We start from the raw sequence: 26,494 nt of genomic DNA on the forward strand, positions 1-26,494 counted from the left end.
TGGGCTCCTACTGTCACAGCCTCATCAGCCCAGAGGTGGGTGTGCTCAGGCGTTGGCTGCGCGGCTCTGTTTTATGCCGGTGCCTCAGGGATCCGGAGAGCCTCCCTCTCTGCGGCGCGGTGGACCCCAGCAGCAGAATCGTTGGCAGCTTAGCCCGGTCCTCCAACAATGCAGGCACAGGCCAGAGAGCTTCCTCCGCTCTCGGCCGATGCCAGTGAATTTTTGCCGTATGAGCAGGCTGGAGTGTCGTCGGCCTGTGCGGGTCTCTGTACGTCTGGACTGTGCCTCGGAGCTAAGATGTACACCGCAGGGCCATCCGATAATTAGGCTCTCTACGGCCCCGCAGTTAGCTCGTCGGCACCGGGGATCTCTATATTCGTTGCGGGGTTGCTTCCGCTGCAGGAAGCGTTGTTCATTTCCGGCCAGGGCAGGTTGGAAACAGGATTTTTACAGTGGGCTCGGAGCTCAGCTCAGCACGTCCGTACTCATCACTAACTTGGCCACGCCCCCCCCCCGCAGTAAGGATGTATTTAACGTTTTCACACAAGGTTACTGAATCCTGAATGATTTTTTTTGTTGCCTGCCTCTCCCCCGAAATCATGAGTCCATATCTGCCCAACAGGTTACATACAGTCCAGTACCAGCTCCTGATTTGCTGTGCAGCAGTCTGGCTCTGATCCACAAACGAATATGTGATGCCAAATATCCCCAAGGAAATCAAGTAATAGTGTACCTTTGGTAGCTTGCTGTCATGAAACTAACAAAAAAGGAAGATGTACTTTGATTAACTGGTTCCCTCCAAACATGTGGGGGACAAGTTTGAATTTCAGTAACTAATTAGCATGGGTCTGACTGACAGTATTTTTAAATTTACATTTGCCTTTAAGTTAACCTGGAGTTCATCTTCTGACTTTGATATAGCTTTGTACACCTGTGGCGAGAAAGGCTTGACCAGAGGCAGGATAACTTGGCTGCACCCACCTCCTTCACCCCCCCCACACTGAAAAAGTAGGAAATGTAGTCCAAGACATAGGTAAAGACTTGCAGCTGCAACCTATAATGAGAAAGCAGATAGACTGCCTGCATGCCCCAGGCCTAGCTGTTCTACAAGTTGCTCTATTGAAGCTTTGTTCAACAAAGTTCTGCTAAAATTGGAGAATGGAGACTGCTGCCAAACAGGGTTCAAAGGTGTATCTACAAATGGCAGTGAGGTGCATAGACAGTGAAGAAGCATATCTCTCCTTCTGGTTTTATCTGAAACATGTGAGCTATGCTCAGAGTAGAGCAAGAAATCCTCCATGGTCTGTGACCTCCTTTGATGACTTCCTCCGCACTGTTTTTGTGCAATCTCAAAAAGCTCGGTGTCAACCATCCAGTAAGGACTGGGAGCCTCCTGACATTCTCCCTTGTGGCTTGGTTCTCCCTGAACACTTCCATCTCCTGCCACCAGAAGCCCTGAATGCACAAACACTAGACAACATAGTAAAAATGACAACTAGGAAGAATTGTATTCATTTAAAAACTCAGCTACTGCGCTTTGCTAAATCTCGCTTCTCATTTATCTTGTAAAGACCGAGATGAATATGTAGACTACTGTGGCATAGTGACACAGGAATTCTGCAGATCCACACCCATTCCCTTCCTGAATTAATTTGTGAGATACATTAATGGTCGACCACACAGAAAACCTTGAAAAGTGATTCTTGACTGTTCAACCTTGCTACCTTCTGAAATGAGGAAAAGGGACTCTACACACAGAGTATAACAAATGTGTTGTCAAGATTAGATCCTTTGCTGTACTGCTGCTTTCCTTCCGAACTAGACCAAGGTCTGGGATTGTGTGTGACATGTTGTGCAATCACCTTAGAAGAGATGGTGAGGCTACCTGTCTGAATAAGCAGCTGACTGCATGCACAAGGAGAGGATGAACTAAACCCATTGTGCAGCTGACTGGAGAAGCTTTGAGGAGAATGTTTCAATGGAATGAGGTCAACAAAGAGTTACAAAGTACCCACAGTCCAGCTGGTCAAAAGAATCAAGAAGTGAAACATCTGAGTCTTGAAGTTTGAGCATTGCCTATGTTCGTGTTGACGAAACTTTGACCCATCCCGTGCCTGTCAGGGTGCTCCATTGCCCCTTCCCAGGACTCAGAAGGCACTGGAGAAGGTTCACATTTACACCCTTGGTATAGTGTTTGTTCTTTTGACTAGAAGATGTATCTTGATTCCTGAGCCATTACAACACTCTTTCCCGCTTGTACGGTTCTAGAGATGTCAATGTTTTAAGTCAACGTTGACACCCTCAACTTAAGTCTTGTTTCTAGTAGTTAATTATCAAGTCATTGTGTTCAGTACGTGCACTGCTACCAACAAATTCCAACTGTGACTAGTACATTTTGAGATATCTATCCCTATATTTTAAGCACCCCTAGACACTTTATAGTGGGTGCTGGTCTACTAGTTGCAAGACTGAAAAAAAAAAAGAAGAGTTCAAAATTGTTTTTTGGACTCCAATAAAGTAAATTTTGTCTTGAACTGACCCCATATATCACCACTAACTATAGGCACTGGATGTGGACGGCATCAGTGACGTTTTTGCATGGGTTCCTTGTTATTTGAGTGTGGATCAATGCTGTGAGCTGCCCAGAATTGCACCAATGGGTGCCACAGTACATGGACTGGTCCAGAAGTAAATTCTATGTATCACTAGCCCAAACCTGAAGAATTTTTCGTGTAAAGGGCTCTGCAAGAAACAGACACCCAATAAGCTCTGACGATCCCTTGGTAGACCCACAGGTCAGTGACCATAAGACAAAGATGAAGAAAATCTAGCATCTATAACTTGGAGAAAACCGTTTGGAGACATGTTTTTCTCAATGGTAGAGTAAAGTCCTAGAAGCTATAGCACTGACTTGACATTGAAGTTATTGAAGCGTTATTTACTGGGTCATGTTGTATTTGAGTTTCTAAATTCAGCCACCTCTGTGAGTAGGCATGACTGCTTGCGCTCACTGGCTGAATCAGGTGCCCAAAGGGAGTAACTTGTTTATCTAATTTCAGTCCAAAGATATTGTGGCACTGTGATACCAGTGGAAAACAACTGTATCGAAACAGGACACTGCAGCACTGTGATATCCTGGAAGTCTGAGTTTAAATGAGATGGTTTAAGTTATGGCTATAAAAATCAATCTATAAATACTACCTATTTACAGGAATCAAAAGCCCTCGTCACGCTATATGTAAGGAAGGCTAATATTCTTGGAGTGCACTTTAGAGTAAGTACTGTGGTCTGGCACACACATAGTCCTTGTGAAAATACATTCAAAGTAAGATATTAATTGCAGCTGTGGTCCTACCTGATCTAACACTCCTATCTGATAATGTGTTGCTATATTATCATTTGATTTACTTTCATAACAACTGCACTAATGCTTTCCACAAATGCTGAATTTATGTAGTGCCCTGGTTATAACAAAGTGCATTTACAGAGCTGATGTCAAAGGGAGAATTAATGTTAAAATATGACTTGTACTCATTAACACTAAATAGCTTTTAGTATCTCACAACTGGATTCAGTCGGTACTTTTTATTATTCCTGCAAGAGAGAGAGATCTATCAACTCGATTAGTAAAGTAAAACCTTTCTATGCCAGAGGCAATTATTCAACAGCTAATAAAGTGCTGTTAAACTGCTCAACATTATTAGCAGAGTGAGCATCTTCATGAACATGGCACAAGTGAAGTTTTGGACCTAGTCATCAGTTCCTGAAATTCATTAACATCCACTAGCTGCTAGCAGAGAGATGTAATAAAAAGTATCACCAAGTTAGGAATTATTTAAGACAGCCTAATGGCATCGCAGAGAGGAGCAGAGATTGCAACAGTCACCTGGTCCCTAAATAATATTATTTATTATTTTATTATAGAAATTTGTTAAGCGCACGGCTACCCCCAACGCGAGTGTCCCGGCGCTGCAGACAGAAGAAACCGCGAGCACCAGAAAATATGCTAGAGATTAGAAAACAGCCAGGTCTTTAGGCTGCGCCTGAACAAGGGTTCTGAATCAATAAGACGGAGGCTAAGGGGCAAACCATTCCAAAGCTTAGCTGTGACCACCGCGTAAGCTCTGCCTCCTTTCCTGTGGCGTTGGAACCTGGGGAGGAGATTGGATCTGAGAGTGCGGGCTGAGTGAACCAACTTAAGCCTATTCCGGAGATATCCAGTTCCCCTGCCGTTCAGACAGGACCAGGGCCTTGAACTGGATGCGGGAGGAAACTGGGAGCCAGTGAAGTTTCTTCAAATGCGAGGTAATTGAATGCCGGTACGGGATGTTGCAGATCAGCCTAGCGGTTGCATTCTGTATGATCTGTAATTGATGGATGAGGTAGGCTGGAGCTCCCACATAGAGGCTGTTGGAATAATCCAAGTGGGAGGTAATGGTGGCGTGGATGACCGTCCTGCGCGAGTACGGAGGGAGATACGGGAAGATTTTTATAATCATGCGCAATTTGCCAAAGCAAGCAGAGGTGACTTTATTGATTTGGACTTTGCATGACAATTCATTGTCTACTACAAAGTTTCGAGTCAAGTGGGAGAGGGGGAGGGTTGAGCTCAGCCCACCACCACACCGATGGCAGCAATGGGGCCTTTTGATTAAAAAACAACACTTCAGTTTTACCAGTGTTTAGTTTGAGAGTATTACCAGTCATCCATGATACAATCTTTGTGAGGCACTGTTTAAAATTAGAAAGGCCTTTATCAGAGTGATCTCTAAAAGAAAAGATCAGCCTAGTATCGTCAGCGTAAGAGACCACTCTGACCCCGCAGTCTTCTTTGACCTCGGCTAGTGGTGCCAGGCAAACATTGAAAAAAAAGAGGGCTGAGAGTCGATCCCTGGGGGACTCCACAGCTCAAGGGCAGACCTGCTGTGTTCTTCCCGTTAAGAATGATCTTATCCAGGCCAGGGAAGTGCCCCTAATCCCTAGGTTGTGTAATCTGTCAAGCAGGATGGTGTGTGAGACAGTATCGAACGCCGCGGACAGGTCGAGGAGGACCAACATGGCCACTCGCCTCGGTCCACGCTCTCACGAATAGTCTCACAGACTTCCAATAAGGCAGTTTCCGTACTGTACCCAGATCGAAATCCAGATTGCGAGTCATGAAAGAGTTCTCTGGATTCCAAATAAGCAGCTAGTTGTTCCTGCACAACTTTTTCCAATATCTTAGCAGGTTTTGGAAAGAGTGAAATGGGTTGGTAATTACTGAAGACAGCTGGGTCAGCCTCAGCTTTTTTCAAGATGGGCAGCAGCATGGCCTGCTTCCATGCCTTAGGGAACTGGCCTAAGGATAAGGAGGAATTCCATATAGAGACTAGAGGGGCTGTGATTACAGGTGCAAGAATGGTAAAAGTCTGGGCTGGAACTGAATCTAATGGAGAACTGGATTTGCACTGTAGAACTTTCAACAGAGCAGTGTCCAAAGAGACTGGTTCAAAGCTAGATAACATTATGTCCTGAGAGAAGGTAGTGTCGTGGGCAAGGCTATACGACCGACTGACAGCAGGCTGTTTAAAGCCAGAGAAGAGGTCAATGATCTTATTATGGAAAAAATCGGACAGCCCATCGCAGAGCTCTTGACTGGGTGCAATCTTGCTGGCAACTGCCGTAGGGTTAGTGAATTCCTTGACAATTAAAAACAGAGATTTCGGGGAATTCTCCGCTGCATTGATTTTATTCATAAAAAAGTATTTTATCGTAGCCCGTTGAGTTTATGAATTTTTTTTAGCGCGGCTCTATAGATGGCTTTGTCCAGGGGGTCATAGGAGAGTCGCCAGCGGCGTTCAAGCTTCTTGAAACCACTCCTTTCTTCCCGTAAGGCTTGTGAAAACCAAGGTGCAGTAGGTTTGACGCACGCAGAGGACAAAGGTTGCGAAGGGGCGATGGTATCTATAGCTAGGGACAGTTGTTCATTAAAATTAGCTACCATTGTATTCAAATCATCTGAGGGCGGCCAGTTCACCTTAGCTAGAATATGCTCAATGGCCTCACAGGTTACTTTGTACCATTTCCTACCCAGTTTACCCGCCTTAGTGGAATGGGCAGGCGTCCGGGGGAAGGTCAGGATGAAAGGAATTAAATAATGATCTGACCAGGTGAGGGGGAGAGGAGCCGAGGTAGACACGCCTGACCGATTAGTAAATATGAGGTCCAAAGTATGGCCCGCCCGATGGGTGGGACCCCGTACCTTCTGATCGAAGTTCATGCCTGACATAGTATCTACAAGAGATAAAGCTTTTGCGCATGTGGTGTCATCTACGTGAAGATTAAAATCTCCCAGAATAATGAAGTGCGGATGTCTCAACGTGAGATCTGTAAAAGTTGCTAAAAGCTCCGTGAGGCAGGATGGAGGTGTGCCGGGGGGAGGAAAGGGGGGGGCTTGTATATCAGAACCCCAGCCGCGATCAAGGGTCTTGGATCGGAAATACTAAAATACATGGCCTCAATAGGGCCAATGTTTTTTAGTTTTCTGGACGTTATAGTCCAATGCGAGTGAAGGATGACAGCAATTCCGCCTCCTACTTTGTCGCCAGAGCGATTTATCCCTACGAATCTATACTCCGGTGGAATTGCCAAGCTAACATCCGGATTAGATGCATCTTTGATCGGTCAGGAATATCAAGTCCCAGGCGTGAGAGGTCAGAGAGCCAAATATCGCCTGTATGTCGGGGAAGGGAGCGACAATTGAGCAGGCAGGCTTCAATTACCGCTGGCCTTTTTGTAAGTGGATCTGCTCTGGCCATAGGCCGAGATCGTTGGGAGGGAGGTGGGAGGGCGAATAGGCAGTCTTTGCAGCTGAAATGGCTAGTTAGTAGCAGGGCAGGATCACTATGCGGGCCACTGCTGCAAGTCGCTGTCCTAAGGGCTAATAATTGAGCCCTAGACCAGCAAACGCGAGGCAAGGGCAGGCCAACGGCAGCATGACTGGCACTGGTCGCGGAACAGGCGCGGACGGGCGCAGACGGGCTTGCCTTAGGCGCTCGGCGCGCCCGCTGCGTGCGTCCGCTGCGCACATCCGCTGCGCGAACGAGATGGAACTCCCATTAAATGCCTCAACCCCCTACTCCACCCACTGTAAGCCAGGAATGATGATTGGACGCCGTGCCTCGGGCGTCAGCTGATTGTTGACGTCAGTGCAACCACCTCCCCCTGTCTTTCCCGCAAAGATGTGACCCCGCTGCTCCCTCCACAACAATCAGGCCAAGCCCGTGGTGGACCGGAGAGCGGCGGTGAAGAACAGGTAGGAAAGTGTGCAAGTTTAAAAAATCAGGCAGTGCAACCAGGGGATAAGATTTAAAAACGTACTTCACCTCGATTAGCGATTCTGCATCTCGCAGTCTCGCGTCCGCTGAGTGAAATGAGAGGCCACCAGTTATAACCTCGGGCGTCAGCTGATTGCTGGCGTCAGTGCACCACCTCCCCCTGTCTTTCCCGCAAAGATGTGACCCCGCTGCTCCCTCCACAACAATCGGGCCAAGCCCATGGTGGACCAGGGAGCGGCAGTGAAGAACAGGTAGGGAAGTGTGCAAGTTAAAAAAATCTGGCAGTGGAACCAGGGGATAAGATTGAAAAACGTATTTCACCTTAGCTAGCGATTTTGCATCTCGCAGTCTCGCGTCCGCTGAGTGAAATGAGAGGCCAACAATTATAACCTCGGGCGTCAGCTGATTGCTGACATCAGTGCAACCACCTCCCCCTGTCTTTCCCACAAAGATGTGACCCCGCTGCTTCCTCCACAACAATCGGGCCAAGCCCGTGGTGGACCGGGGAGCGGCGGTGAAGAACAGGTAGGGAAGTGTGCAAGTTTAAAAAATCAGGCAGAGCAACCAGGGGATAAGATTAAAAAACGTATTTCACCTCAGCTAGCGATTCTGCATCCCAAGGACTTATTTTAGTAATGCGAGGACTGAGGAAGAAGATTTGGATAATCACAGACTGTCAAGAGGTGAACCTAGATCTTCTAAGGTGAAAAGGACAGAAACAGTGCTCAGGATCACATTAGACTGAAGCGACAAAATACATTGAGCGCAAGTTCGCATTCCACCTACTCGCTGCTAAAGTTATAGGAAGCAGACAAATATAGTGATCAGCTTTGAAGAAGGCTCCTCACACAAGGTACCTCCTTGGGTAACTAAGCCTAGATGTCAACTCCAAGCACAATAGGTGGAGAAACTAAATTGGTTATACCTTTCCTTGGTTCTGTTACTTGGGCAGGCTACTAACGTCTAGAATGATTATTTACCAAGAGAAGGGAACTCAGTAGCTTCATGGTAAACATTTTAGGCACTGGCCCTTGGGCATTTCCTGCTACACTGAGCTGCTGACACCAAAGGTGCTGCCTTTGGCAATAGGGAACCTTATTCGAGTCTCGACCTCCTGTAATTCTGGGCAAATCATTTAATCTTCTGGTGCCTAAAAAATGATTGTGATCTTGTGCAATGTAACCAGTGCTCAGGTACAGCACTCCTATACCTTCTAGTAGCAACTATCCTGCAGTTTTCAACAAAAGCTTGCATGGGCATGCTGCAGAGTAAGAATGACCCAAGTGAAACCATATATGTGAATACATGCCGTTTTTGTGCCCTTAATTCTTATGCAGGGGCTTACCTATTAAATACATCAAACCAATCAATTCTATGTCAAACGCTTTTGAGAGCTGAAGTGAAAAACATTAGAAGATAATTCCGGAGAGCTGCTCTTCACAATAAAATTAACCCAGGATACTAGACTACACAGCTGAAAAAAGTAAGCTCTGGCCCACATTATGTTTTATGAAATCCTTGGCATAGAAAGTAACTGGAGAAAGATAGGGTTACACTTTTCATCGGTACGCTACTTGAAGTCCATAGAAACCTTCCCATCATCAATTTGTGGGTATCTAGTAGCAGGGATAACCTTCTTTAGTTGTTTGAACATCGGGTACTTGAGTGTTTGACACTGCATGCCAATGTGTACATCGTATGTCGAACAATCCTACAATTGCTGTCATGTGTAAAGGGCCTGCACAGGGATGTAAAAAAGAAAATACACACTCTTAATATTCTGTGAAATTATATAAAAGGAAATATCTGGCCTTCATCTACTCTCACATAGGCCTACCCTCAAGTGACAAATTTCATTTTCTCACCGTTTATTAAAATATATATATATATATATATATATATATATATATATATATATATATATATATATATTCACTGAAAAAAACCATAGGTTTCACACCAGTTATAGTTAGGAATTAGCATTTAAAAAACCTATTAAATTCACTGAAAAAACCATAGGTTTCACACCAGTTATAAAACCATTGAAATTCCCACGTTATAGTTAGTTGGACTCACTATAACTTGCGCGCCTGCAATGCACTGCTGATGACGTCACATATTACATCACTCATGACATGGTCAGTGACATCACTCATGGCATCACTGATGACACCATCCAGTGAATGTGTGTCTTTCTGAAAAATAAATATGTTTTTTATATGTATATGTAAAGGTCGATGGAAAAATAAATGTTGAAATAAGTGTCTTAATGTATGTTTTTTTATATGTGTGTGTTAGTGAGTGAATGACTGTCTCACTAGTGTCTTTATCAGTAACTACATATGTTTTAATCTAGTATATGTGAGTATTGATGTATATAAGTGAGTATTTGTGAGAGTGAGAGATTGAAAGAGTTCCTGTTTAAATAAGTATCGGTTTCTATAAGTGATTGTTTAAGAGAGTAAGTATGTATAAGTTTCTTTAGAAGTAAGGTGGTAGTGTGTGTATAGTTGTATATGTAAATAAATGGATGTTCAATAGTTTATTTGCATGTGTGAGTATGTGTGTGAGTAACTTTTGGATGACTGTCGGTGTGTAAAAGGATGTATAGGTGTTTCACTACATATGATGAGTGAGTATATGTATGAGTGACTATATAGAACTGTTGGTGAATGAGTGGATGTGTATATAGATGGTGGTATTACTGAATTGGTTGTTGTAACTGGTATGGGTATCTCTATTTTTTTGAAAATTTTAGTTTCTATTTTTGAATATGTGTTTCAAGGGTTACATTACACTGAAAGGAGGTCTGTCACTCTGTCACAAGGATGGTGTCATCAGTGATGTCATGAGTGATGTCACTGACCATGTCATGAGTGATGTAATATGTGACGTCATCAGCAGTGCATTACACGCGCAAGTTATAGTGAGTCCAACTAACTATAACGTGGGAATTTCAATGGTTTTATGTTAGTAAAATTTCCAGCTAACTATAACTGGAGTGAAACCTATGGTTTTTTCAGTGAATTTAATAGGGTTTTTAAATGCTAATTCGTAAATATAACTGGTGTGAAACCTATGGTTTTTCCAGTGAATTTCATAGGTTTTTTAAATGCTAATACCTAACTATATATAGGACCTCAAACCTATGAAATGTAATTGAAATGTAATATGTTTTATAATGAATCCTATATTGTATATTTATATAATACTATTTTATTCTTTATTTTTTTTTTTTTGCCCTGGTGCGCTCCCGGGGCGCGTACCGGGGAGCGCCCCGGTCAGCGCAATTTTGCCGCGCGCCCCGGGGCGCATACCGGTGAGCGTCCCGTTAGCGCTATTGGCGCGAATTAAATCATCATGACGTATCGCGTAGCCGCGTGATACGCACGGCGTAAGCGCGCCCGGAAGCATCCACGCGCATACGAACGCGCTACGTAAGCGCGTCGGGTCATGTGACCTGAAAATAACACTTTTAATTGATTCATAACAGTTTTGGTTTCATAATGATGAAACCCCTGGTCTTGTGACCTGAAAATAACACTTTTCATTGGTTCAGAACAGTTTTTTTTTCCAAATGATGAAAGCCCCCACCTTTTTTCCTCATTCTCACTTTGTACTTTGAGTGAGGAAGGCCTGTTTCCAGAGCTTTTTCTACCTATTTCTTCTCAGAAATGGCTACAGTAGCAGCAGCAGCTGGATCATCTGCCCCACCACCACCACCACCACCACCACAAGGACCACCAGAACATCTCATTGGTGGTCAAGAAGAGGAGGAGGAGGAGGAGGAGGAGGAGGAGGAGGAGGAGGAAGAGGAGGAGGAAGAGGAGGAAGGGACAAGGCAGGTCCTGCAAGAAAACACTCCACCATACAAACCTAAGGAGCACATCATATGGGAGTTTTTTAAAATCCCAACTGGTTTAAAAAAGTAAACACTGCAAAGGTGACCTGTCTCATCTGTGGTGCTGTGCTATCCAGGGGGAACCCTACAAAAAAAATATTCCTTTGGGAATCATACAATGATTCGGCATATGCAGCGTTTCCACCCTATTAACTTTTCAGCAGCAGTGATGAGAGAACTCTAAAAAACCTACCCCAATCATCTGGCACAACCTCAACAACCAAAGAACCCACTCCATCGGGTCCAGAAGCAAGTCAGTTGATTTCAAGTATCCAACCAAAGTTTGGGGGATACAAAATTGTTTGTGTACATTGTGGGAAATTAATCACTTATGGTGAGCAGAGCATTACACTCATCATGCTTGCTGGTGATAACCACAAATGCACAAAGAAGCCTTAATTTTTTCCAGTTTTTTTTTGTTGCTCCAGTTGAGCCGTTTCCAAATCCCTGTTTTTTGTTTTTCCCTATAAAAAATGCAAAAAAAATATAAAACTGTTCATAAAAGCCAAAAAAAGTAAAAAATGTTCAAAAAAACAATACAAAAAATATAAAACAACAAAAAGAATAAAAAAACAGTTCTTTTTAGAACTACCTCCAATTTATAAAAAAAGGCTTCATTTTTTTTAAAGTCTGTCATTCTTTTTTCCCCATGGTACGCTCCCCGGTACGCTCCCCGGTGGCGTACCGGGCGCTCCCCCCGCTCCCCCCTTTTATAGCCCCCACATCAAACCTAGAGGGTCAGGGGGGTCTACTCTGCCCCCTTATGGTCATTTCCCCCTTTGTTTTTGCCACCTCTTGGGTTTTGATTTTACCGAGACACAAGATGGCGGCCGCTCCGGACTGTTTGGAATGTTTACATACATCCGAGAGCCAATCAGCTTTCCGTGCGCAAGTCGCGTGGCGCGCCCGGTGGGCGTACCGGGGCGCTGCCATAGATCTATATTTTTTTTAACCTAAATTACTCAAAAACCACTGGAGCACATATCTTGAGACATAGCAAAGGCACATCGGGCTACCAGTCCCTACAATTTTGCCAAGTTTGGTGGAAATCCTTTCAGCCGTTCGGGCTAAAAGTGAGGTCGACCGCCCTATGGAAATTAACATGGGGAAAACACGTTTTGGGACCCCCCTTTTATCTTGGCCCCCGCTTGACGAATCCCCCCCAAACTTTCAAGGAAGGACCGGAGCTCCGCGAGGCAAATTTTCAGGCAGATTCGTCAACCGGGGCCAAAGTTATTCCAAATAGAATTTTGAGATTTTGCAGTGAAAAAAATCCTAACTATAACTACCTACTGGCGACCGCCAGTAGGTAATATCTATATCTATATCTATATCTATATCTATATATATATATATATATATATATATATATACAACATTTAGTAGCCTTCTGTGGAAAGAGTAAGTGCACCCCATGACTCAGTAATGTATGGAATCCCCTTTAGCAATTACTTGCTGTAAAAGTTTTATGTATCAATCTCTGCACCACCCTTTTAGGTTAAGTAGCACCAGCTCAATGTGGGTGAGGGGTGGACTTTGTTTGACTTGATAAATACAACCATTCGGTCGTAGGTTTACAGTTGTATTTTCGATCAAGGACACTGTCCTGTTGAACAATCTTCTTTTGGAGAAGACTTAGCAGTGGAAAGATCGTATCCCTTTTCTCATTGTACAGAGAGGAACTGAAGGTGGACTCAATAATTGTAAGGCATCCAGTTCCTGCTGCTGTAGAGTGTGTTTAAATCATCACATCTCCACCAAAATGGTTGACCTTTCGTACGAGGTTCTTGCAATGTTTAGTTTTCGCTAAACATAGTGTGCATTCCGGTTAAAGAAACCACACTTTAGTCTCATCTGTCCAAAAGACATTAATCCAGCTGTGTGGTTCATGCAGGTGCAGTTTTACAAACACAGGTCAAGCAGCAAAGTTCTTCATATTTGTTCCATTCCTCCCTAAATATTTATTGTATTGACATAGGCCTGTAGATCCCTGCATGTAGCTTTGGAGTTCTCTGTAATTTCTAGCACATTAAATAGTCTAATATTGATGTGAGCTTGGTGGGATACCCACTTCCAGAGGACTGCAGATCCCTATATGTAGCTTTGGGGTTCTTTGCCCCTTTGGACATCATGCATTCTGATCCTAGGGTGAATGTGCTGAGATGCCCACTTCTGGGCAAATGCCTAGAATTGTAAATAATCTTTCTCACTGTGGAATGATGGTCTTCATATTGTTTAGAAAATGCATTGTAACCCTTCATAGACTAATGAGAAGCAACAATTCTTTCGCTTAAGGTGTCACATATATCTTCTGACCCGGTATGATATGTTACGACAAACTTGAATGTTCCAGATCAAACAGACAAAGTTACTCGTTTTATATGCAGGTGACAGGCTTTCCTGATGATCATGCAATTGTGATTATTGTTTAGCAGACCCTAATTGTAATTACCTTCTTAACTGATACAACACAGTAAGAGTGCAATACCTTTCCAGAAAAGGCTTCTTCCCAGCATTCTAAAGCCAGGACCAAAGATGGATGATCAAGGATGAGCAAGGACTAGTGTTCTCACAAATGGTCCCAGTGCTCCTTCAGATGGAATTGCAGGTTAATTGGAGTCCCAGAAAAATCTGTAATTGCAAGGATGTCACCCTCTCTGGAGAAAGAAAGCCTTTTGCCAGTCTGGAGCCTTAAATCTGCCCTATGAACTGAACCCTTTTTGGAGGTAACCACAAGGATTTAGGGTGGTTCACTGAGAACTCAGGTCTTATGTACTAGGTTAAATATCAACTTCACACTCTCCCTTGACACCGATCAAATGAAATATGGGTACTAGTAATTCTACTACTATCACTGGAAGAACAGGAACAAAGGTTTGCCTAGCACCAAGACTAAATTAATCTGAATGGAACTCCTTGGCATAGTCGGCAACTATCCCAATAGTTAGGCACGAATACAGCATTACTAGACTCAAGTTAGATACTACTGGTACAGTTTATGGGCTGTAGAATGTGTGCTGGCACTATACATAAGGAATACCTTGTGTTCTTCTACCAGAGCAGCCGCACAAATTGAATACAGCACATATACCAACACCGCAGTTATAACACCTATTTGGTTACGGAACTACAACTTACTCTTTGCATCTCATTCCACTCAATAGAGACTGGCATACACATGATACAACTACATACTAAATTATCATTATATGAAATTGCCTACATTTTACCTTTCCACACAGTCTGAAAGCCTAGAGGTCAGGTTAGAAGCTGGTGCATCATGCCCTCCGATAGCATAAAGGAACCCATTCCAGGTAGTCACTCCTACTCCCCCTCGTCTCTTTGACATCTGGGAACAGAGAGTCCATTTGTTCGTGTGTGGATCAAAGCACTCTACGGACTTGAGACAAGAACTGCCATCCCGACCACCAACAGCAAAAAGTCTGCCAAGAAAAATAAAACAAACAAATTATATTGAAAGAGTAAATATTAAATATTAAAACTGAAACACGAGTTGCAAAAACACTTGTTCATGCATAAGCCAGCATGTCAATTAATTCAATAAGTAAAGTTGTGGAAACTGAAAGGAGTCATAAATTACAATGAATCTAAGCGGCTAACAATATTGTGTATAATTTTATGAAACAGTCACTTTAGACTAGATCATGAACAAAGTTAGAAAGGATATTTGTGTAGACTGTGGTCTTTAAATTTCTGACATTCTGGGATACACCAGCCATTTAGTTTTCCTAAGCACAAGTCATATATATCCATGCTAGATCTAAACCTGGAAGATCTGATTGTAACATCATGTATATACAATACTTAGAAACAGTAAAAACTGTTATGAAGAACTGCATGAAAGACGATATAAGCATTATTACTTTATGTTAATGTTTGTCTCGTATCTTAACAAGAGAAATAATTTTCCCTTTGAAGAACTGTTTTTACTATACCACATGAAATATGGGGTGATTAATGCTCACCCCTATATTTTTAGGGGACTCAATATTATAATATGTGTGCATTTTGAGCAGGAAACTGCAAAACTGTAATGAATAATTAGAAAGTATGACTTTCCAGTTGTCCACAAAAACAGAATTTATGGCTCATCATTGCTACTGAAAATAAACATTGACAACAATATTAGGTCTCGCCCATGAGACCTATTGGCTTTGTCAATGCTTGTGTTTTTGCAACTTAGATGGCTGCCTGGCGTGCACATATAGCGGCCATTTTAACAGGATTTTTTTTTTTTAAGCGTAAGAAAATTCATTCAAATATGGTAGTTCCAACACAAGTGCATGGGCATCTGCACAAATCCATGAAAGGATTTTCTTTAAAAATACCAAAATAAAGATAGCCACTGCAGATGGATGCGTACTTGTGACGGCCATGTGTTAATATATTTTCTTATGCATTATCAACATCCATTCAAAGATCGGCATGGCAATTGTGCTGGTATCAGCGATGGCCAGTTCTAAATGGATTTTCTTAAAGCATAGGAAAAACACAAAAAGATGTCCACAACAAAGATGTCCACAACATGTCCATATGCACGCACTGAGTGCCACCTTGCAGATGCTGTGGGGTTGCTTTTCGACAAAAAGAGGGGACTGGGAGATCTGAGAGAGAGCAGAGAGAGAGAGTGGCAGAGAAAGAGAGAGAGACACAGAGATAGAGAGAACATAATTCCTCACATTAAGGGGCCGATTATGATGGCGGACGGACCTGAGTCCGTCCGCCACCATAGAGTAGGAGGGAACCTCCGCATGGCCTGCGGAGTTCCCTCCTGTGCAATTAGGATGTGACCGCCACCCTGGCGGTCACATCCTCTATTTTTACCATTGCGGCGGGTGCGGCTTCAAGCTGCATCTGCCGCAATGGTAAAAATGCATACTTTGCATTTGTACGCATAAAGCGGCAGGCACCGTGCGGGGCCTGCCGATTTCTGCATACAAATGCAGGGGGGTACCATAGGTACCCCCCATGTGCCCCCCCCCCACCCCTTCTTCACCCAGGGGGCCCGCAACGGCCCCCCGCAGTGAAGTTACACATGCTTTTCCACGGCGGAAAACCCGCTGCGGAAAAGCATTTTTCACAGGCCATCCTAATATGACTGACGGTGTCTGAGAGACACCGTCACCATATTAGAGCTTTTCCGCCGCGGTTGTAAGCCAACCGCGGCTGAAAAGCGGCGGACGTAAACCAGGACCCACCAGACATCCTAATGTGGCGGTGGGTCTTTGGTGGGTCCGCAGAGGATTTTCCGCATCCTCCAGGCGAGCGGTGGCTTCCGCCGGCCCAGAGGATGCGGAAAATCCTCCATCGTAATAGGCCCCTAAGTGCAGTGCAAGGTATGATACCAGCTAGAAAAGGATACATACTATTTATTCAAAGCATAGAAAAAACAAAAAGTTCCTGAGGTGGACATTCGATTCATGACATTTACAGAGTGCACAGCTATCTCGAAGGAGGCGTCCCTTGCTAGCGGAGACCTCATAAGTGAAAAGGGCCATCAAGCATTACACACCCATTAGACAGGTGTCAAAAAGAAGAGATTTAAGTTTAAGTATGAAAACTGATTCCGAGGGACAGCAACGCCAACTGAATGACAGTACATTCCACAGTTTGGATGCCAGATAAGTGAAGGATCGCCCACCTCTTCTAGCTTTGTAGATGCAGGGCACTTGGAACAGTTTGAGTTTGTTAGATCTTAGAGCTCGGTAGGGGAGTTATGGCTTATGCCTTCTCCTCGGGTAAAGAGGGCCTTAAACTGGATCCTCTTAAAACAGGAAGCCAGGAAGACTGGCAAGCATGGGACGAGCTTCAGGATAAGGTGCACGGCAGAATTGTGGATGATTTGGAGCCGTTGGATTAAAAAAGCTGGTAGGGCCAAACATAGACTAACAGCGTAGTCCAATTTAGACGTAACCAGAGCGCGGACAACAGTTTTTCAGGAGTTCACCAGTGTGAGGTGGAGCATTCTTTAAAAGAGATCTAAGGGAAGGAAAACAAGTTATGGAAACTGACATAATTTGTGGCTCAAAAGTGAGATTAGCGTCGACTTTTACCCCAAGGTTTCTAGCCATCTGTGCGTGGGGAGCAGCACCTAGTTCAGGTGCCCACCACAGACTAGCTCTGGGAAGGACTTGGTGCCAAAAAAAGGACAACAAAAAGACATAAAGGACCAAGAGGAAAGCCATCTAATCAGGAGCAAGGACGTGAGCGAGACAAGAAAACCCTCCAATCACAAGTAAGGGAATTACTCATAAGCCACTGTATTCTTCACAATATGTCATCAGCAACAAACAGGAAACACAAAGAAACCCTCTGATCTTTTTATAGGATCACATGATCTCTGCTAATTGATTACTAATTTTCCAATTTAAAGTGATCAAATCCACCTTAGGTTTATAGTAGCGAGCCTAATGATGATGAACAAATTACTTACTTTCGTTAATTCTCTTTCTGGCAGAGACTTATAGACAAAGATTGCTCACCTTTTGAATCGATACCAGAGCAGTACATATGGGAGGTGGGCAGTGAATGGACTCAAATGAAAAAGTCCTGCAGAACTGAGTGGGCAATTGCTGTTCTTGGCAGACTGGGCTGTGCAGACAATAGTGCAATGTCAACATACGAAGAGACGCCCACGTAGCTACCAGGCAGATGCCTGGGACAGGACCTCCACATGCTAACGCAGTGGTAGCAGCTTTGGTGGAGTGACCTTGCAAGCCTTCTTTGCCAATGAATAGCAAATCTTAATGTAGAGCATATTCCAGTTTAAGATGGTATGTTTCGGCATAGCATTGCCTTTTTTTTTTTTTTTTTAGCTCTGGCGAATCCCAGAAACAATTTTATCCACTCTGTGGTCTTTGGTACGAACGATGTAGTAACTAAGCACTCCTTTGATGTTCACGCAATGCAGTCTTTCCTCTTCTTTAGATGGGTGAGGCCGATGTGGAACTTTGTCACAACGTTCGGTAGAAAGGAGGCTCTAGTTCGCAAAACCAGCTTATCAGGAAAGAAGGTGGTCTATGGTGGATGAACACAGAACCTGAAGCTCACTCACATGCCCTGCAGACCTGATGGCAATCAAGAACATAGTCTTAATGGTGAGAAGCAGCAAGAGACCGCTGTCTAATGGCTTGAATGGAGTGCACATTAAATAAGTAAGGCCAAGATTGAGGCCTCATTGAAGCATCCCAAATTGAGAAGAGGGAAACAGGTTGTAGCCCTTTCAAAAATAGCATCACAGCTGATGATTTAAACAAAGAGGACTGATCAGTTAATTGTAGGAAGGCCGAGAGGGCCAAAAGATATCCTTTAACTGTGTACAGAGCAACGCCATTGCCAGGTGAGAGACAAAATAATAAAACATCAGCCAATTTGGCCTGGAGGGGTCAACATGGCAAGTGCCACACCAAACCACAAACTTTTCACAATGACAGGTGTATACAGTTTTTGTCGAGGTAGAGGAAGACTGACACCCAAAACCTTAGATGTGCAGCCACCACCATCATCACTTTTGTGGAAACCCGAGGGATGCTGATGAGACCAAGGGGGAGCACTGCTAACTGAAAATGCTCCTCTCTTACCATAAACCACAAGTAGCACGGATGTGCTGTCAGGACAGGAATATGGAAATAGGTGTTCTGCAGGTCCAGGGGCACCAAGCAATCTCCAGGGTCGCGGGCAGACAAGACCTGGGCCAGGGTGAGGATTCTTAATTTTTCCTGGAGAAAGACCTCGGGGTGTAGGTCTAGAATAGGCCAAAGACCTCCCTCCTTCTTGGGCACCAGAAAGTATCGAGAAAAAACAACCACTTCCTACCTCTGGCTTGCACTTCCAGCCGCAAAACGGAGATATGGTCTTCCATCAGTCGTTGGGTAGACAGTGCAAGGAGCTGCGGGGACGAAAGGAAGGGTAAGGCATAGCCTTTGCGAACAATCTGAAGGTCCCACCTGTCCGATGTGATCACTTGACAACCAGGATAGAATCAGTGGAGGTTGCCTCCCACCAGGTGGCTCTGTAAGGGTACTCTACAGAGGTTTGGAAGATAGGGCTGCACAGGGAGGTCTTGGTGACGCGGATTGAGCGTTATGCAGACGTTGGTCGCAGGGGTGGTGGGCACCACAGCCTTTCCCACTAAACTGCTGGGTTCTCTGCTGGGAAGGGACAGTCTGTCAGTAAGGAATACCTCGTCCAAAGACACAAAAGGAATGTTGAAACTGCTGCTAGCGAGGCTGGGTAGAAAAGCCCAGAGAGTGAGTGGTAGCTCTACTTTCCTTGAAACGTTCAAGGGCAGAATCAGCCTTTTCCCTGAACAGGAGAGTCCCAATAAACGGCATTCCCATCAGAAAGGACTAGACATCACCTGAGAACCAAGGTGATTGTAGCGATGTATGGCAGAGGATATCAACACTGGTGCCAACAGCTTGTCCACAAGAGTCAGTGGCATCCAAGCAACAATGAATTGTGAACTTGGCTGCATCATGACCATCCTGAATGGTCTGTGATGAAAAAGGGAGACGTCTTTCAGGAGCACTATGCCACAGAGTCCCAGAAGCCATGAGAATAGCACCTCATCAAGCAGGAGGCGTTAAAGGACCGCAGGGCCAAACTGGCTGATGAGAAGAAATGTTTTCCTATTGTCTCCACTCACTTTTATTTCCTGTCAGGGCAGTGGTAGGAAATTGTTGGGGTTGGTCCGGAGGACATCAGAAGAAACTCGTCCCTATGGATATCAGTGGGGGCTTCACTCACCTCGTTGTTTGACAATTTAATATTATACTAATAGTGAATAATAGTTCATTATTCACTATTAGTTTAATAAGAAATGGAGAACAAATAGCTGGAATATGACTTTCCCTGGAAGCTGAGGTAAGTAAAAAAAAAATTTTTTTTTAAATGTATGAATGTTCTTCCGCCACTCCCGGACTCCTGTCCACTGGAGCTGGCGCACACTTCTTTCAAGTATCTGGGGATTCATGTCACCCGAGACGAGGCAGAGTTCACACGACTGAACTTACAGCCCCCACTACTCCGTCTCCGTAGCGATGTACAACATTGGAAAGAACTCCCCTTAACGCTACTAGGGAGGGCAGCGCTCTTTAAAATGATGGCTCTGCCGCGCTTCCTATACGTCCTTGAAAACACTCCACATTTGGTGCCGGATAGCTTCCTCCAGAAAGTAACGGCACAGATTTCAGGCCTGCTCTGGGGCAACCAACCAGCCCGGATCTCACACACAAAATTGAATAGGGGGTGGTACGACGGAGGCATTGCGCTGCCCAACGTACAACTGTACTACTGGGCGGCCCAGCTTAAAATCCTTAATCAATGGTTACACGCCCCGCAAGAGGACCCAGCGTTTAAGGCGGACAGGGCACAACTGGGTACGAACAGTTTGTTGGCCCCACTATACCACCGTGGTGTAGCGGCAAAACTTGCTGGACCTACGAAACACACTGTTTGTCTATGGTACAAGGCACAGGCAAAGTTGAAATGGGATGGGACCATCACAAAACTTACACCTCTATGGGACGCAAAAGCATTGGGCCACCTGCGGCGCTACAAGGGCTTCACGCAGTGGGACAACATCGGAATCTCAACAGTAGGGGACATGTGGACGAGGGAAGGAGTAATTTCTTTTGCGACTCTACAAGAGCAATATGAGTTGAGGGACACGGAGCTCTACAGGTACATACAGGTCAGGCACGCACTGCAAGCGGCGATTCCGCCAGACATATCCCCACCAGAATCCTCCCCTTTAGAGGACCGCCTACTCACTGACTACTTACAGGAAGGGGCGACATTGATGACGTACCGTAAATTGGTTAATAATATGCCTGATCCACTGGGGAAACTGAAAGACAAGTGGATGATGGAGGTGGGTGATCTAGATGAAACCGAATGGAACGCAGCCATGGCGTCCCCACGTGAAGCAGGCATATCCTCCAAATTCCGCCTGGTGCAGTTAAAGATTCTGCATAGGATCTACTACACTCGCACGACATTACATAAACTCCACAGGGCTGATCATCCTTATTGTCTCAGAGGTTGCGGGGTGGAAGGCTCGTTCATACACACGATCTGGGAATGTCCGCTGATTGTGAATTATTGGCGAAGAGTTTTGCGCACCATAGCCCAAACACTACACACCTCACTTACTCTGGACTCCCGGCTGTGCCTCCTGAATGTCTGGGGGCCGACCGACCTCACCTTTTATGCAAAAACATGGACTACAGTGGGGTTGGTGACGGCGAAACGGGATATAGCACAGAAATGGGGGTCGGCTGATCTCCCCACACTGGCTCAGTGGATCCGCAACATGGACATGCTCATGCTGACTGAAAGGGCGGTGTATAAACTGAGGAATAACCCGCGTAAATGGAAAGGGGTCTGGCAGCCCTGGAACTCTTACAGGGGGGACATATGTGAACCACTGGATGAGGAAGATCTTGAGGGATCTGAGAGCGAAGAAGACCAGTGACTGGGTATGAGGATGCTTGTTGGGCGGTATACACCGGAGCGGGCGGGACTTGCATTTGGAGGTTGGTGTGGGGGGGGGTGGAATGGGGCGGGGGGCATAGGAACGTCTGATTGGTCCCTCTATAGATAGCCGGTGATGCGAGATACTGAAGACACTACTTCATTCACATGCCGAGCTATGTGTGCACTGTTATTGGTTTAAGTTTCCTAATTGCAAAAATCAAACAAAAAACACAAAATGCAAACTGTAATTTGTACAATACATGTATATTCCTCTTCATCATGTCACCCGGATCGCCGGGTCCACAACATGACTTCGAGGTGTTGATACACCTTCAGCCGTTTCTCATGTATTCTGTAATGTAAAGAGACACTAAGAATGTATATGGATATGTGACTGATGAAGTCAATGGTAATATCTCTGTTTTGCAACAAAAATAAAAATTTAAAAAAAATGTATGAATGTTATGTGCATGTTTGCGGTTTTGAGTGTGTTTATGTAGGAGAGTGTGAGCATACGTAGGCAGTGTGTCTATGTGTGAGAGTGCTTGTGTATGTATGAATAAATATGTGGGTATGTATAAGCATATGTATGTGTGAGTGAAAGTAAAGGTCAAAGGGCACTTCCGCTACCCCTGAGGTTTTGGTGAATTGACGTCCATGAGATGGGCCATGGGATTTGGCAATTTGCAAGCTCACAGGAGGGCCGGTACAAGACTTAGCCCAAAGCCCCTAGTAGTGTGTCTGTCAAGGCCCCATTAAAAGGTAGAAGGGTCAGAAGCAGTCTTGCCAGGATGTAGGACTTTCGTCATGATGCTTGTTTTCACCTGCATGGTGGGGAGGTGAAGGTCAATGACTTCAGTCACCTTATGGATAACCATGGCATAGGATGCAGATTATTCTGTGGCTTGGCTGGGAGGGGAGAAAAGGGTTGACTCGGGGAAGTGTCCAGACCACTAGCATCTTGCAAGTCCTCATTCCGATTGTCATCAGCATAGGGCTCGGCGAACTCATCACCCTGGTCATACTCATTATTATCATTATTATTATTAAGACATTTATTAAGCGCACAGCTACCCCAAACGGGGCGTCCCAACGCTATAGCAGACAGAGAGCAGGGCGAGGAGATGCACAAGGGCTAGTCAATCTGACTAAAGAGCCAGGTTTTCAAAGACTTGCGGAACTCTTGTTCAGACTGAATCAAGCGTAAATGGGTGTGCGGGGGGAGTAACTTATTCCAACATGTGGTAGCACCCACCTCGAAGGATCTATATCCCATTCTGGCTTTCGAAAACCGAGGGGTGGCAAGGAAGTATTTATTGTTGGACCTTAAAGATCTAGATTGTTGATAGGGTCGGAGTCTCCTTCTTAGGTAGGCCGGCCCTCTCCCTTTTTCTGCCCGAAAAGCAAATGTCAAAGCCTTAACATCGATTCGCTTGGTAATTGGCAACCTATGAAGTTGTCGAAGATAAGGAGAGATGCGGTGGCGGAGTGGAACACCGCAGACTAATCGGACTGCAGCGTTTTGAACGGTCTGGAGTCTACGGAGCAGACCCAGATATAAGCCATTCGCATAATCCAGGTGGGAGGTTATCAGTGCATGGACCACGGTTTTACAGGTTGCATTAGGCAAATAGTTGATGAATTTCCTAATAAATTTGATTTTATCAAAGCAAGCGGCCGAAACCGTTTGAACCTGCGTCGAGAGGGATAGATGTTTGTCCCATCTAACACCCAAATTCTTGACCGAGTCCTTAGGTGAAGGGGCATTGCCTAATTTATCAGGTCACCATAAATTCGAAGGAAGAGGAGAGGGTTGGTTAAAAGATAAGACCTCGGTCTTATCCGTATTAAGTCTTAAGAAGTTGTGGTCCATCCAAGCGGCAGTATTCCTAAGGCACTCTTTTAGTGGGTCAAAGGTGGAAGCTGATACATCACTAAAGGTGAACAATAACTGGGTATCATCAGCGTAAGAGGTTATATTGATCCCAGTTTTAGAGATAAGTTCTGCCAGGGGAGTTAGGTAAACAGTAAAAAGCAGCGGGCTCAGGGCCAAGCCCTGGGGAACACCCCAATTAAGAGGTTTAACAGGAGAAATGAAAGGATGGGGTCTGAACTGTTGTTTATGGTCAGATAAGAAAGATGATAACCAGTTCAACACCGTTCCCTGGATGCCTATGTCTTTTAGCCGATTCAGGAGGATGGGGTGGGAGACGGTGTCAAATATTGCAGACAAATCTAACAGCACTAACACCGCCTTAGAGGCTCCATCCACCGCCCAATGTATTGAATCAGCCAATCCAATCAGGACAGATTCTGTGTAGAAACCAGAGCGGAAGCCAGATTGAGATTCATGAAGAAGGCTGTTGGTCTCAATTAAACCAGCCAGTTGCTGATGCACTAGTTTCTCCAAGACCTTCGCAGGGAGTAGTAAAATAGGTCTATAGTTTCTAGTGATTTCCGGATCTGCGTTTGCTTTTTTTTAATATAGGCACAAGAAAGGCATGTTTGCAACATGCAGGGTAAATACCCTGTCTGAGTAAAGAATTCCAAATGTCATTTAGATAGGGATTCAAGCACTCCGCTAGGGCGCTATATTGTTTGGCTGGCCATGATTTGCACTTCTGCAATTCAATCAATGAGGTTTCAAGTGTTACCTCGGCAAATACCTAGAGTCCAATACTCGGAGTCTGCTCTAGACAATAATCATTAATCGTCTGGGAGACATCGAGTGGAACAGGAAAAGAAGCATAGATCAGAGTGATTTTATCCTAAAAAAAAGTGAGATATTTATTGCATAATATCTGTGAGGGAGGATGTGTGTGGGTAAGTTGCAATCTCCCATCTAGTTTTATGAATGATAGCCACACCCACTCCCTGTTCCCTCCTTGCCTGTTGGCACAAACTATGCCATAATCCTCAGGAATGGCTAGAGTCAGGGCAGGGTTAGTATCATCTCGAAGCCACGTCTCAGTCAGGAACATAAGGTCCCAGTTTTCGTCTGTGATGGACTGATAAATATCCAAGGCATGTTTGGGCATGGATCTGCAGTTTATCAGACAGGCTTTTAAATTCACTTCTTTGGGTAGCACAACCATATTTAAGTTACCGGGGAGTCGACGCGCATGAAATGCCACTGAGCGCGAATGCGAGTGCAACACAAAGCATTATCACAGTCTGTTCCAAAAAGAGAATGTAAACAGTGTTACCTGCCTTGTGGTGACAGGAGTGAAGAAACCTGGGTCGGATTTGGGTGTGATGTCTGTCGACTTTGGACCGGCATTGAGTCCGCATTGGAAAGGACAACTGGGGCCACTTCTTTGGGAAATGAAGTTGGCATCAGAATTGACATACCTGGAGTGGGCATGGGCATCAGAGACTGCATCAGTACTGGAGCAGAGGACAGAAGTGGCTTAAATGGTCCAGCTGGTGCTGAGGGCAAACCTGCTGGAAGTAATTGGTAGTCTTTTCAGTTCCCCGGTGCGCCAAAGGGAATCGGTAAAGAACCGAAGAGCCGGAGCACAGGTGAGTGAAACACGATCTGGGGCAGCGTGACTGAAGGTCTCAGATAGGGTGACCAACCGTCCGTAAATTTCACGGACAGTCCGTAATTTCGGCCGTCTGTCCGTTGTCCGTGAAGGATTGTTTAACGGACGCCATTTGTCCGTAATTTTAACTGGTCACACAACCGGCACAGCTGGCCCCCACCTCTCTTCTTGACTGAGATGCTGCTGAGGTCGGGTGTAACAGACTCCGAGGCAGTACAAAAGCTCAGATACCCATCAGCATTGGCGAGGCACAGCGGGGTGGCAACCCTCACACCTTCAGCCCTTGATGAGCTGTTAAGAGGTGCTGAAGGTGACAGAGGGAGGGGTGGCAGCTTCAGGAGCAGGGGCATCTATTCAGATGCAAACAGCACTGAATGCGTCTTGTATCTTCAATTGGTGTGAGACATTCCCTTTCGGCCCAGGGTTCCAAATATCCTAGAACCGGCCCTGATTACACCGAGGCAGCACGTGGTTCACTTCACAGAGCTTAATTACTGTCACTAAATTGTAAACAAACCTCGATTCTTCAAACATGCAGTCTATATTGTAATAAAATAGAGAAATGGCACAATCACACTCACACTGATTAACAAAGTATGGAGGACAATCAGTTAAATCAGTTCTCTTCGAGTATCTCCTTTCAGTACTGTACATCAGTGTGGGGGGAGGGGGGGCAAACTAACATTTTGGAAACAGAGCCTGTCTTATCGTTGTCTTATCCAGGAGGGGGTAAGGAGCCCTCCCCCACCCTGGAAGAGACCAAGATGATACTAGAATACTGCATACCCACGCCTGTGTCCACCCTGGTGGATCCTGTTCCCCCTCCAGTGATGGTTCTTGTCCCCCCATGTGGTGGCTACTGCCCCCCCCCCCCGCCTGTGATGGCTCCTGTCCCCTCCTGTAGTGGATCCTGTCTCTGCCCTGGGTGGCTTCTGTCCCAGTCCTGGAATGTCTCCTGCAGCGAGGGTGAAGTTCTTGATGGGCCTCTTCTCAAAAAGGCTCAGCTCAAAATTAATATGAAAAGGTGGGCTAGTGAGTAAGTGAAGGAATGGCTGGATGAATTAGTGAAACGGGGAATGGATGAATGAAAGATTGAATAGATGGATAAAGGGAGGGGATGGATGGATGGATTGATGGGTGAGTGGAAGGATGGAAGAGAGAAAACGGAAATAGCTGGATGTATGGGTGGAGGCAAGCTGGATGGGTAAAAGGGTGGATGGATAAGTGAAAAG

At 45.0% G+C, this 26,494-nt stretch overlaps 1 protein-coding gene across 3 annotated transcripts in view; it reads right to left on the reverse strand.

The window, feature by feature from the left end:
- Window positions 1–26,494, reverse strand: part of KLHL5 (kelch like family member 5) — a 551,601-nt gene that overhangs the window by 45,162 nt on the left and 479,945 nt on the right. For all 3 annotated transcript variants that reach the window (XM_086963979.1, XM_086963980.1, XM_086963977.1), the window contains one exon: window positions 14,448–14,660. In XM_086963979.1, the coding sequence (XP_086820105.1) occupies window positions 14,448–14,660 (213 nt within the window). The remainder of the gene's footprint in view (window positions 1–14,447; window positions 14,661–26,494) is intronic.

Source organism: Lissotriton vulgaris, chromosome 3_2 (assembly GCF_964263255.1).
Source record: "Lissotriton vulgaris chromosome 3_2, aLisVul1.2, whole genome shotgun sequence".
Lineage (NCBI taxonomy): Eukaryota > Metazoa > Chordata > Amphibia > Caudata > Salamandridae > Lissotriton > Lissotriton vulgaris.